Source organism: Anas platyrhynchos, chromosome 1 (assembly GCF_047663525.1).
Source record: "Anas platyrhynchos isolate ZD024472 breed Pekin duck chromosome 1, IASCAAS_PekinDuck_T2T, whole genome shotgun sequence".
Classification (NCBI taxonomy): domain Eukaryota; kingdom Metazoa; phylum Chordata; class Aves; order Anseriformes; family Anatidae; genus Anas; species Anas platyrhynchos.
The window spans coordinates 75,859,737-75,873,095 of record NC_092587.1 but is presented as its reverse complement, the minus strand read 5'-3'; the positions used below and the strand labels follow the sequence as shown (position 1 = coordinate 75,873,095).

Below are 13,359 nucleotides of genomic sequence, written 5' to 3'. Positions count from 1 at the left end.
AAGCATGACTACATACAAGGATTGTACATGACACATAGTCATATGTGTACTTTGAAGAACTATTCAGCAAATACTCTTCCCACTGGTAACATTTAAAGGTCTTCTGTGATTGTTTTTAATGACAGTACAACCCAAAATGATTATTTTGGTAATTCCATATATCTTCCTCCAGTCACATGCAAGTTTCCAAATTCTTCTGTTCTGCATAAAGTGCAAAGTCTTTGCATTGTTCCTGAAGCATGGATTCTTCCACTTTTATAAAATATGTAAAATCAATCTCTTAAGCAGAGATAGTAAAGTCGATCACCTACCACTAAAAACAAATAAAACTAAATGGTAGGCCTTTCTGAAAGTCAGTACAAATACATTAATTTTGAGGTAAATGAAGCTCTGACAGCTTTTATGGTCTCATTTGTAGCCTGGCTTATACAGGAGCACATTATATGATCGCAACTTTCTCTTTTTATCTTAAAATGAAAGAATAAAAACCTATCCACATCAATGGCAAAATCTCCCAGTGTCTTCCACTAACCTTAGGCAATGATAGCAGGATGTGTTGCCAGCAGTTTTGCCCCTCATAGATTGCCTTTTCTCTTTTTAGCGACATTGTCTGCCTCCAGTGACCACCCACAACATGATTGACGATGGCAATGATCCAATCCTCAATACCATTCGACGCATTGGCCTTTTCAATAACCGGACAGACAGAGTAAAGGTATGTTCTCTGATTTCCATTTTAGATACAAAATGGATTTTTAAAAAAAAACAGTCAGTCTGGATCATTAGAATGGGAAGCACAGTCAGATTCTTGATAGAGGGGCAATAATACACTACTAGAGTACTTCTCCCTCTTCCTCCCTTTCCAGGAATAACTAGTTACTTTACAGATACCCCCAGTTGCTGTTTAATTAAGTTAATTTCAAATTAGAAATCTAATGCTAGGGATTTGACTGTTTTCATTGCTGCATCCTGTGCTGAACAAGGAACTACTGACATCCAGAAAGTACCATAGGTTATTTGCACCTGGATGTTAAACTCTGTAACAGATTAATTTGCTCAAAACTGGAGGTCTAGAGTTTCAGCACAGCCATTTCTGAGTATTGGTTCTTGTATTAAGAACAGTGTCCTGACGCTCAGCCTTTACTGTAAAAGCTAACCAGGATTCTGATCCTGAACAGAACTATTTCCTATTCATGCTGTCCTCATGTTTAATTCAATTGCTGAATCTAAAATTATGTAAATAAATTATTTCCTATACTTCCATGTATGCTTTACCAGACCACAGAAATGATCATCTCCATCTTCCACAGGTGTCAAAGTTTTTTTGGTCTGGCGGTCTGTGGCATTTTCTCTGTTAACTATGGCTCTCTCTTCTTGCATTTTTTTCCTCTTCCAAACATCCTTTTGGTGGTCAGGTGTATAGTATCTCTGACAATGATGTATCTCTTGTTCTCAGTATGCTGGCTGTTAAACTCATGAGGATAACTGCATAACCATTTTCCTCAACTTCCTAGTATGCTTCTTCATGGCTTAACTGTATATCTACTAAGCACGTGTCTACAATGAGCTCTGAGAATGTAATATGATAGTAATATACCAGATATAATAAATATAGGGTAGAAGGAGGCACTGTATATAAATGTATTAAAAATTACTCAGAACTAACAGCTTGAAGTCATTAGAAAGCAGATTGTGTATAACACTGCAGATACCTCCTCCTACTTCTCAGCAAACTTCACTGAAAAGGTGGTACAAAACTGCCATTACCACTGGAAAATTACCTACTACTTGAACAGAATGTATACTAAATGAGCTGATTGTATCAATAAAAGTTCTCTAAACTTGAAAGAGAAAGTCATCTTGAGACATGTATGACATGTCCACACAATTGTCATGTGAAAAAAACAGTGATGCCAATGGGAAATCTTACTTGAATCAGTGGGTTCAAATAAGCTTGCATATGAGAAGTTTACAGGCCATTTACTGGTTGAATACACTCATGTGTTGATTTATGCAAGTGAGTAGCATGACTCTGTTATTAAGAATAAATAAAGGCATCTCCTTGATGTGGAATAATGGTTGAAGTATGATAATTTGGGGAAGAAAGGCCCAGAGGTTAAACCCTTCCCTCATACTTCTTTCTACCAGAGCTGACTGGAAAACCTACACAAGATTCTTTACCTGTCAGTGGAATATGGGGCAGTAACACCAAGCTGAACAGAGTCATAGAAATAAATTAGCTTGGGTCCTGGAAGAGGGACGTTAACCTAAACTAATAAGCTTTGTCTTTCAGCAAAATTAGTTAGTCCAGGCACAGGATTGTGATGATTGGGTTATAATATGTCTGGTTTCAAAATTCTTTCAGTTCTTAAAAGACCCTCTGAACACCATAAGCATTCCTATATTTCAATTGGAAGCTCAGGAGTGCTGTGTCCTCATGAGGTCTCCTCTAGAACAAGACGTCCCTGTACTCTGTCTGTACCTTGGTACAGCCAACCAAAAGAACCAATTTAGAGTTGGTAATTGTCACAGCCTTAGCCATAATTCACAACGTGCATGGTCTTTTTTGATCAGGAAGGATAAAGCCAAAGACTTTTCCAGAAAGTACCGTTTATTATCAGTATTATTTCCAGGACAAGACCCATGCATGTGGCTTCATTACAAGATCATGTATTTTAGTGTGGGAATTGAATTAGGTAATTGAATTAGGATGGGCAAAGGAGGTATTGTCCAAGTACTTAGGAAAAGACCAGAGTGAAGGAACTGATGAAATATATTGATAATTAAAATGTATTGGTAGTTTCCTTTCACCTCTAATGTAACTTTTGAATATCCAGGTGATCCTACATCCAGAATTTCTTTCTTCAACCAGCCCATTGCTGCCCTTGGACTATGAGGAGTTTGTTAGAGGCTGTCACCTGGGTGTGTTTCCATCATACTATGAACCCTGGGGTTACACTCCAGGTAGGCAATCTGTACATTTAACTAAGTATCAAAGATGAATACACATTCTGTTGATGCAGAATAGCTTTACAGCCAGTTTCTTCTGGAGTGCTGAAAAAACTCTTTTGACTCTGTTTCCTCTGCAGTGCAAAGGTCTTACTGCTGGCAAAATTTGGGGGCCAGGTGGTATAAAATGGCATCTACTGACTGACAACTACTCAAATTTGTCCCTGCGCTGGACCCTTTCCCATACTAACATGTAATCTTTTGATTTTCTGTGGCTTTAGAAAAAAAATGCATGTTGAAAAACATGCATGTTGCTACCAGCAGACATACTTCAGTGGATTTAATTCAAGATAGCAATTAAGTTTGATAGACATATATAACACCATATCTAAGATATTTACCACAAACACTTACATAAAGCGATGGTGAATATCACAGACTTAAAGGGAAGTTTCTAAAGATAGAGAAAGCTTGTAGTTTCTGACATTAAAGAAAAAAAAAGTTAACAATCCAAAATTTACAAAAGGCACTTAACACCTAATGAGATCAGTGCAAACTATAAACATGAATACTTGTGAAGATCAAATACTAGGTGTCTTTTATGTCCTCCAAAATATCTTCTGTAATCTCGATACACATCTAAAAGTTTAGATGCTCCTCTGAAGTGCATTTTCTGCAAGCCAATGAATCAGAATAAAAATTTTGCAAAGTTGATCATTCTCCAGAGCTATTTCTCTCCAAGTAAGAGACCTATCTAATTCCAACTAAGACAACGGTCTTGCATTCCGGCAATTTCTCTTCCTGATCAAGTTTCAGGTAAAGTATAAAGAAAATGTGACAACCAGGTAACTTCGAAGTAACCCAGCCAGAAAAGTTAGACTGTTAACAGTTTTGAGGAAAGCTGTGATTTATGCTAGTTAAAAGAATAGCTTCTCTTTCTTTTATTAATGCAAATATTTTTTTCTTTGTTGATATACCCACTTAATTCTCCAAGAAACAAAAAGTGGTGGTTTTTAGGTGGATTTGTAGCTCTGTTTTATAGACACATTCTTTGTTATCATATGAATGAAGGGCGTGTAGACGGCTTTCAGCATTTCAAAGACTAGAGTATTCTATTTTATCTGCCTGCTAGCATAGGATAGGCTTAATTTCATCAGAAAAAAAACTCTTTAAACCTGAGTAAATAGTTATTCTTGCTCACAGCAATGACAGAAATAACTACAAAAGATGTGTACATTTTATAATTTTATGATACTGGTTCCACATCTACTTTGAAAGCAATCCTAAAGTAATGATGCTTTCTTTGTTGTTGCTATATGGACCATTTTACAAACAATGAACATCAAAATAAAAAGTTTAACCTGCTCAAGCAACTAAGTGATTCAAGTTTCCAAATAGTCATGAACACCTAATGAACATTTGTGTATAACAGGCTTCAATTTAAACTCCAAACAAACAGTCCAGACCATATGTTGGGATTCTCTGTTTCAACACTGGATTCCCAGAAAGTTTTCAATTTAGCTGCTGGGAAACATGAGGCTAATTTCACAGTGCAAAATTTTCTCTTTAAAATTCCATTTTTTCTTTCTTCTTTTTGTTCTTTTCCTCAAAATCCACAAAAAAGCATAATAGTTTTCCCTTGTCATTTTCAGAGCAGCTCTTTTTTCTTTTTTTTTCTCTCAGGGTAAAATCATTCAAAACATACTGCCCTGAAACACTTTTTGTCTGTTTCTTTTGGCAGCTGAATGTACTGTGATGGGCATTCCCAGTGTGACCACAAACCTTTCTGGATTCGGCTGTTTTATGCAGGAACATGTTGCTGACCCAGCTGCTTATGGTAATTTTGTTTGTTTGCTTGTTTTTTAACACTGTATCAAAATAGTGCCCCTGCATTAGGAAATCAAAAAGCACAGCAATAGTGCTTCAACTTCTCACTTTCATGCTTTCACTGTTGCAATGCGGTTCACTGGGGGAATACATTCAGAGCTCCAAAAACCAGTTAGAATCATAGAAACATAGAGTCTCCTAGCACTTCATAGAGCCACAGAATGGCTCGAGTTGGAAGGGACATCAAAGATCATCTAGTTCCAACCCCCCCTGCCATAGGCAGGGATGCCACCCACTAGATGAGGTTGCTCAAGGCCTCATCTAACCCGGCCTTGAATTAAGCATTAATACAGTCTTACTTAACCCTTAAAGCACGCTTTCCATAATTGGAAATTCTTGAGGTAACAAAGCTTTTTAGAAAACAAGCTACAAACACCTTCCCCCCATCCACTCTCTTCTACCTCCTCCCCCCAAAGTGGTGCAGGGAACTGTGGGCTGTGGTCAGTCCCTGATGCTTCATCTCTGCCACTCCTTCATAGTCACTCTCTTGGATGCAGTCCTTTCTAAACTGATCCTGCGTGGGCTTCCCATGCAAGCAGTTCTTCAAGAACTGCTCCAACATGGGTCTGTGCCACGGGGTCCATCCATCAGGAGCAAACTGCTCCAGCACAGATCCCCAACAGGCAGCAGCTCCCCCCAGGCCCCCTGCTCCTGTGTGGGCTCCTCTCCAGGGCTGCAGCTCCAGCCCAGAGTCTGCTCCTGCAGAGGCTCTCCATGGGCTGCAGCCTCCTGCTCCACCGGGGGCTCCTCCATGGGCTGCAGTGTGGAGATATGCTCCATGTGGGACCCATGGGCTTCAGGGGACAGCCTGCTCCACCAGGGGCCTCTCCACAGGCCGCAGGGAGCTTCTGCTCCATGCCTGGAGCACCTCTTGCCCTCCTTCTGCACTGACTTTGGGGGATGCAAGGCTGCTTCTCACTCCTCTCTCTCCCAGCTGCTGTTGTGCAGCAGTTTTTTTGCACATTCCCGCCCCTTTCTTAAATCTGCTCTCACAGAGGCACAAATAACACCACTTATTGGCTCGACTCTGGCCAGCAGCAAGTCCCTTTGGAGCCGGCTGATAAGTTCAGCAGCTGCCCCTTATCTAACATGGGGCTGCTGCTGAACTCTTTTCACAGAGACCACCCCTGCAGCCCCCCACTACCAAAACCTTGCCACATAAGCCCAATATGCTTCACCAGGCCAGGGCCTGGGGGCTTCTCTCTGGTCACCCCTGCAAGGGCTGCCAACAGAGAATCTATGGGTAAATACCCTGCAACACACGCTGCCTTGCCTGCCACTGGCAAGAGGACAGGGGTGCACAGGGGCCTCTATCTGCTCAGCATTGCTGCTGGGATCTTCTAATTAGTGCCTCAAATAGTGGCTTGGACCCTCTCTTCACACACCACCCCTGCTAGAATCCCGCAGTTAGCATCAGAACCCCTCTTTCCACCCAGTACCCATTCTGGGATCCCTTAATAAGCAGAACAGACTCTCAGTCCACTCAGCAGCTATGCTCTGATCCCTCCAGTAGCAGTAGAGCCCCTCTGTCTTTCCACCACCCCCTTATCAGATCCTTTAATTAGCAGTAGAGCCCATCTCCACCAAGCACCCCAGCCACAATGAGACAGACACACACAACCTCCCCTTCCTCCCAACACCCCGACCAGATCCCTCAAGTAGCTGCCCCGAGCCCATCAGCACCCACTATTGTTGCTGGTATCCTTCAAGTAGTGGCAGAGCCCCACCCTGCTGGGATCCCTTAATTAGCAGCACAGACCCTCTGCCCTCCCATCTCCCCTGCCTAGATCCCTCAAGTAGTGGCAGAGCTCCTCTCTGCACACAGAGGGGGTCTATAGGGTAGACCTTATGTCCACCCATCACCCCAGCCAGGGTCCCTCAACTAGTGAGAGTCCGTGAGTCCCCTACCACCCCAGCCCAGATCCCTCAGGTAGTAGAACAGCCCCTCTCTCCACCCACACCACTACCAGCATTGCTTAAGTAGTGGCTTGGTTCTTCTGTCCTCCCGTCTCCACTGTCCTGATTCCCTGAGTAGTGGCTCAGTCCCTATTTCTGTCTACGTTAAGACAACCACTGGCATTCATGAGATTACTAACACCTCCTTTGGCACAGATACGTAGTGTAATGCCAGCTGGTGTTGCATTGCCATTTGCCATGTGGCCTCGAGCCCTCTGTAGAGCTTTCATGCCATCCACCATAACGTTTGTAATACTTTATATTTCCCTGGATAGATTTACTATTGCCTTCTTCTCACATTGTTATGACCAACCATGGCATGAGAACTGTGGCAAATCTGGGAGAGGTGGTGGACCAGATGGGCCATTGCTGTTTGCACTTGTATTTCTTACCTTTGCTCTACCTGGATGGATGCTGGCCTTTGACTTTGCCTATCAAGGGTGGCACATGCCAAAGAAAGGGGTGTGTTGTACTGTTCCTCGCTCATCACGTGTCTTCCGTCTGTGGCCCGTGGTTTCCCCCATTCCCAGCACTGTTTCATCAAGTGTACAATCCCACATGGAGACTGTCCAGACATGGGGCCTAGGTCACCATGAGCCACACAGACCCCAAGGCTGCTGCCGTAGACTGGACAGGGCAGGGCCAGGCAGGAGCTCCAGCAGGACATTATTATACATATATATATATATATATATATATATGCATATATATATGTGCATTGTATTAATTAATTGATATAATATTATATTGTGTATACATACATATATATATATATATATTTACAGAGAGTATGGGTCACTTGCTCTTCTCTGCCAAAACATGGGTGTGGGCATTGACGTAACTTATACATTCCTAGGGAACACCAAGCAGTTCAGTTATGGTAGTTGTGTGTCTGTTTTATCTATTGAGATAGCTGAAGTCTATCCTCCTTTTCTTTCCAACTCCCTGGGGACAAGAATAATGTATTGATCTTGGCAAACTACACAGAGGCAAAGTTTACCTCTGCCCTCTCTCAGCCAGAGTTGTACATTGATTAATGTGTGTGAGTTAGCTGTCTCTGTGCAAGTCACTAGTATTTGTACTGAAAACACAGCCCATGTCCTACAGACTGATTCGCATTTATAAATTCTAGTGCAAACTTGGAAAGCATTAGATATTTTTTAAGCACACGGTATTTTAAAATGATGGGAGATAAAAGTGATATGTCTTTATCAAGAAAATCTTGAATCCTTTTGGATATATTTATACAAGAAAAACAACAACAAGAAAGTCTCTAAGTTTTGAGTAATCTGCTGTATTTCAGCTTGAAAGGTAACGAAAATTGAAGTAAAAAACCACATATTTCCCTACATCTTTGAATGCCATCAAAATAGTAGCAAATGTTCCAGTTATAACCAACTGCCTCCCAACGTTAAAAAAGGACATCTAACACGTAATGTTTGCAAGTCTATGTAACAGGAAGTAGAATGGAAATGTAAGAGGTCACCTTCAATTCAACTCATCTCCTTTTTTGTGTCTTTTAGGGATCTACATAGTTGACAGGAGGTTCCGCTCACCTGATGAATCGTGCAACCAGCTGACTCAGTTCCTATATGGATTTTGTCAGCAGTCCCGTCGCCAGAGGATCATCCAAAGAAACCGAACTGAGAGGCTTTCAGATCTGTTGGACTGGAGATACCTAGGCAGGGTGTGTGAAACTATTAATAGAGGTATTAAAAACAGACACAGTGTCTAACTGTCTTCAGCATCATGCTACTTTGCAAGGAGGCATCCCTGTTCTGAAAGGCACCCATCAAAGGTGCTAAAGATAAAGCCCGCCTTTACATTTCAGTGTAATGCTTCCATTCTCCAGTGGTATGGAGGGACTTTACTGAATAGGTTAGAGCAGGACCCAATCACGCTTAGTTTTTTGTACCCCTCATGCTAGTCAATGCAAAAAGCTTTTGGGAGCTTTCTCTGAGGACAATAGCACCCCTACACTAACTAAGATTTGTGCTCCAAAGTCATCTGGGCTCTTTTCAAGGATCCTATTTCATCACGGAAAGAGTAGTCAGGCATTGGAACGAGTTGCCCAGAGAAGTGGTGGCATCACCATCCCTGGGGGTGTTCGTGGAAAAGTTGGACCTGGTGCTTAGGGACATGGCTTAGTGGGTGACATTGGTGGTAGGCTGATGATTGGACCAGATGATCTAGGAGATCTTTTCCAACCTTAATGATCCTATGATTCTATCAATTCTTTCTGAAAGGCTGTTGGGCCTTGTGGATGGTCAGAACTCCTAAACTAAATCTGTACCTTAAAGGCAAAACAGTGTTTTTGATTTGCCATAGAAAACACCACAGTACCACCTACTAAGAAATAGCAAAGCAATATTAAGTCCACAGGAGCAAAGGAGTGGAAGGATCCATACATATAAGTTTTGTAATGATTTCAGACCTTGCTCTGCTTTGGTATCTGTGTGAGATCCTTTCTGTTTATATTACTCCTGACACAATATAAGACTAACACAAGCTATTTTTTAATACAGGTGATGGAGGCTGGTGAATATAATGGATCCATCAAATATTGTTACCAAATTCTTAAATGCCAAGCCTCAGCAATTCATAAATGTTTCTTCTTTGTAACTGTTACACATACTCTATATGCAAGAATGAGCCTAAAGTTTATACACATACATATTTAGAGATGTAAAATTTCCTGATTTTAAAAAGACACAGTTCTGTCTTGAGGGATAAATAATGCCTGTCACTCTACACCAAACTACACCAACTGAGATGAGTGCTATTTACCAACTTGGTACACCTTAGACTTAAAAGAACCTTATTCAGCTTCTGTTCCAGCTTCAGCTCTACTTTGGAGCTCATTACTTCACAGTGATGTGTTTGTTACAGGTAGCAAAACCATTTGGGTTCTCTTTAGCTAAACACATGATCAGGCTTTGTTAAGCGTCACCTTTGAGAAGATATTCATGTTACATTCCTTTTTTTTCTGTGTAAATCCGCTGTCCTGCTTGACTTGTAACGGTTTCTCTTTTATTTTGCAGTATTACATGCATGCCAGACACTTGGCCCTCAGCAGAACATTTCCTGATAAATTTGAGATGGAACCAAGTGCTCCACCAAAGGTACAGTCTGCTTTTGGAGATGAGTTCATCTGCATTTTGGCTGTTTTACACAGAGAAAGAGAGAGAATGTGTATGTGCTTGAGAGAGAGCGTCAGTCAGCAAGTTTTGTTCTAACTGCAGATAAATTAGCTCACAGTTAAAATCTTAAGTTGTAGACCCAAGCTCCAGTCACAAGTTGTAATGATATCAAATGCAAACAGTAAGGATACCATGTGCAATACAGGGACAGTTCTTCCAGCGATTTAGAGTGATCTGGATGGGACTATGCCACTTTAGACCAGCTGAAGAACTGGTCCTTGGAATTTCTATTAGAAAAGTGTCAGCTTCTAGTTTTGCTCCTGGTAAACTCCATGAAGATGTTCTGCACTAATCCAATAATAAAAAGGAAGCTGGGAAAAGATACCGAGGGAAAATGAGGCAAAACACAGTATTCATCTAAACAGAGTATGTGAGGAGAAGGCTGTGGCTGGAACTGCAAGGGGTCCAGTTTAAAGGCATACTTTCAATCACTACACTTCTTGCGTAGTGCACATTAGCACCAATGTTAGAAGGGATGCTGCTCAAATTCAGTCCAGACACCCCCAGAGCAACTCAGGTTTTCAAATAATAAGAAGAAAGGAATCACAGAATCACAGAATCACCTAGGTTGGAAGGCTCAGGCCAAGACTCCTTGTTTGGCTCTGGTTTTGCAGAAATTGATGTATAACTAGAAAATTGTTCAAAACTTCAGACTAATTCTGAATTTCAGTCAGAGCATTCTGACTAGAGAGTTCAGGAGGATTTCATGTAGCATTGAGGGTTTTAATGCTCAATAAGTCAAAGAAACAATGCTGGAAAGGAAGCGTATTGTTTATGATACAAGCTAAAGATTCCTGCCATACAGGCACATACTTCTATCAGAGAAGGACTGAGAGGACCTGTATTTAAGGGAGTTTAATATTGGAGTGGTCTAGCTTACATGCAATCACCAATAGTTTGCCTTGATGTGCTGACTGCCTTGAATCACTGTACACAACCAACTGAGGAACACTGATAACATGTACAACTTACTTCTCTCTCTGCCAGACGGAAGGTTTCAGGTACCCCAGGCCTTCATCAGTGCCACCATCACCTTCTGTCTCTCAGCATTCCAGCCCTCACCACAGTGAAGGCGAAGATGAAGATGAGGATGAAAGATATGATGAAGATGAAGAGGCTGAAAGGGATAGGCAAAACATCAAATCTCCCTTTTCCCTTGGAGTATTACCTCAAGGGAAGACAAAGCAGCATGGAGAGTACAGGAACTGAATGTGTTGCTCTCACTGTATCAGGTTCTCTTCATCCATTCAAGAGCTTCTCCTGTAGGCTTGGCAAGCTTTGTGTTAAGGACAGTGTGTTGTGATTAGGAGAATCTTAAACGTTACTTGAGTTACACTGTTGGGAAGCCTAATATTATGTCACCTTGAAAGTAGTTTAAATGACAATTCTGTGCCCAGTGAAGGTTAGAAGAAATTTTTCAAGCTTAGTAAACCTAGAAAATGTGACAGTCCCCTCAGGAGCTTATACAAACTGTAGATCATACCTTTGTTTGCATAATTGTCTATATTAATCATGGCCCATGCTGATAGCTCTATTATGGTTGTTCCAAATGAACTCTTGCTTCATTTATGCCCTCCATTTTCACCTCCCAAACTGAAATGATCTTTAAATCAGAACTCAGAAAATATAGAGAAAAAGTGGTACAATGAGGAAACCTTATCAGGGTTAAAAAAGATTTACTGAAAACACAATGGTCTTCATTTTTCCTCATGCTGTTTATCTTACTGTAAGCTTACACCATTTTTTTACAACATGTGGAAGTGTCTTGATTCAGTGGTAAAATATACTGTGGAACAATATAAAGTCTTATGCAGTGGGCATTTGAATTTTAGAGATAAATGAAAGTCATCTTCCTGAAGTCATTTAGACCCACAATAAACAGCAGACCATTTATTTAATCATTTCTCTGTTATGTTTCTTTAATTGTTTTCAGTATGTCGTACATCAAGTTTGTTAACCAAGTTCAGGGAAGAAATGAATGTTATTTGGTTAAAGAAAATGACAAAAATTGCTTAATTAACACCTTCTCATGCAGGCAAACCTACATGCCACAGAGCAATGTGAAAACATTCGAAGTTATGCATTTAAATTCTTCCAATTGCCCCATAAGTTCATGCTCTCTTCTAATAATAATTCTAATACAATTCCAAAAACATATCTTCCCCACAGACATAATTTGTAAAAAGCACAAGATACTTTTCAAAGTGTTTGGGGAATAAATGAACCTTACAATGAAAACCAGACATCTAATTTGTGTTATGGTTTTCAAAGGTATTTTAATTTTCAGAGAAGCAGAGAGTGCCTGAAAAAGATCTTCAGAAGTAGATCTTAGCATGAAAATACTAGGAAGGAGATCCATCTTTTATTTAGAAGTTTGAAAATCAAGAATTTCTCAAGCTGTTTAAGAAAAGACATTTCTAGGAATTGATTCAGGCTGTTCCTCAGCAGATAGGATGATCTGACCTCTGGAGGTATTTACCTTCACTGTCTTTTCTGGGGAGAGCTTACATGACCAGTTTTGATTAGATACCTACCTTTCAAACACTTAACCAACACTTGAAGACATGGTTCTACTTATAGATCATATAAAATAAAAGTGATTAAGTGCCTATCTGTATTTTTGGTCACCTAAAATCAGTTTTAAAATTGCACTTTCATTCTCAAGCTGATTTGGATAACTGAAAAAATACCTATTCTCAGAAGACATGTTCAAGTTTTATGGCAAAAACTTGACTGGATTTAAAAGGAGTCACTATTGTTTAGCCACTTATAAAGTAATTAAAAATGGTTAATAAGTATTTTTCATATGAAAGCAGTGAAAACAAAGATACCAAATGTATTTTCTTCATACCTTTTACTAAGTGGAAAACTGCATTCTGTGAGCTCAAAAATGTATGTTCTTTGTCGAAGTGGATTTAATCAGTTACCTTGCTGAGTCAATGAATATGATGTTTAAGGGTGCAACACTTCCCCACAGCATTCTCCTGGAAAAACTGACTGCTCATGGCTTGTATGGGTGTACTCTTTGCTGGGTAAAAAATTGGCTGGGTGGCCATGCCCAAAGAATCGTGGTGAATGGAGTTAAATCCATTTGGCAGCTGATCACAAATGTTGTTCCTCAGGGCTCAGTATTGGGGCCAGTTCTCCTCAGTATCTTTATCAATGATCTGGACAAGGGAATTGAGTGCACCCTCAGTAACTTTGCAGACCACACCAAGCTGGGCACAAGTGTTAATCTGCTCAAGGGTAGGTAGGCTCTACAGAGGGATCTGGATAGGCTGGATTGACAGGCCAAGGACAAATGTATGAAGTTCAACAAGGTTAAGTGCCTGGTCCTGTACTTGTGGTATAACGCTATGCAACACTA

The 13,359-nt window shown here is 40.6% G+C and overlaps 1 protein-coding gene across 3 annotated transcripts in view; it reads left to right on the top strand.

The window, feature by feature from the left end:
- GYS2 (glycogen synthase 2) overlaps positions 1-11,890 on the top strand; it is a 51,146-nt gene extending 39,256 nt beyond the window's left edge. For 2 of the 3 annotated variants that reach the window (XM_013102947.5, XM_013102945.5), the window contains 6 exons: positions 602-715; positions 2,838-2,964; positions 4,691-4,786; positions 8,316-8,479; positions 9,834-9,914; positions 10,980-11,890. In XM_013102947.5, the coding sequence (XP_012958401.1) occupies positions 602-715; positions 2,838-2,964; positions 4,691-4,786; positions 8,316-8,479; positions 9,834-9,914; positions 10,980-11,201 (804 nt within the window). In that variant the 3' untranslated portion in view covers positions 11,202-11,890. Of the gene's footprint in view, positions 1-601; positions 716-2,837; positions 2,965-4,690; positions 4,787-8,315; positions 8,502-9,833; positions 9,915-10,979 lie in introns of all 3 variants that reach the window. The other variant, XM_013102946.5, reaches the window with a different exon arrangement.
- Positions 11,891-13,359: the final 1,469 nt, after the last annotated feature.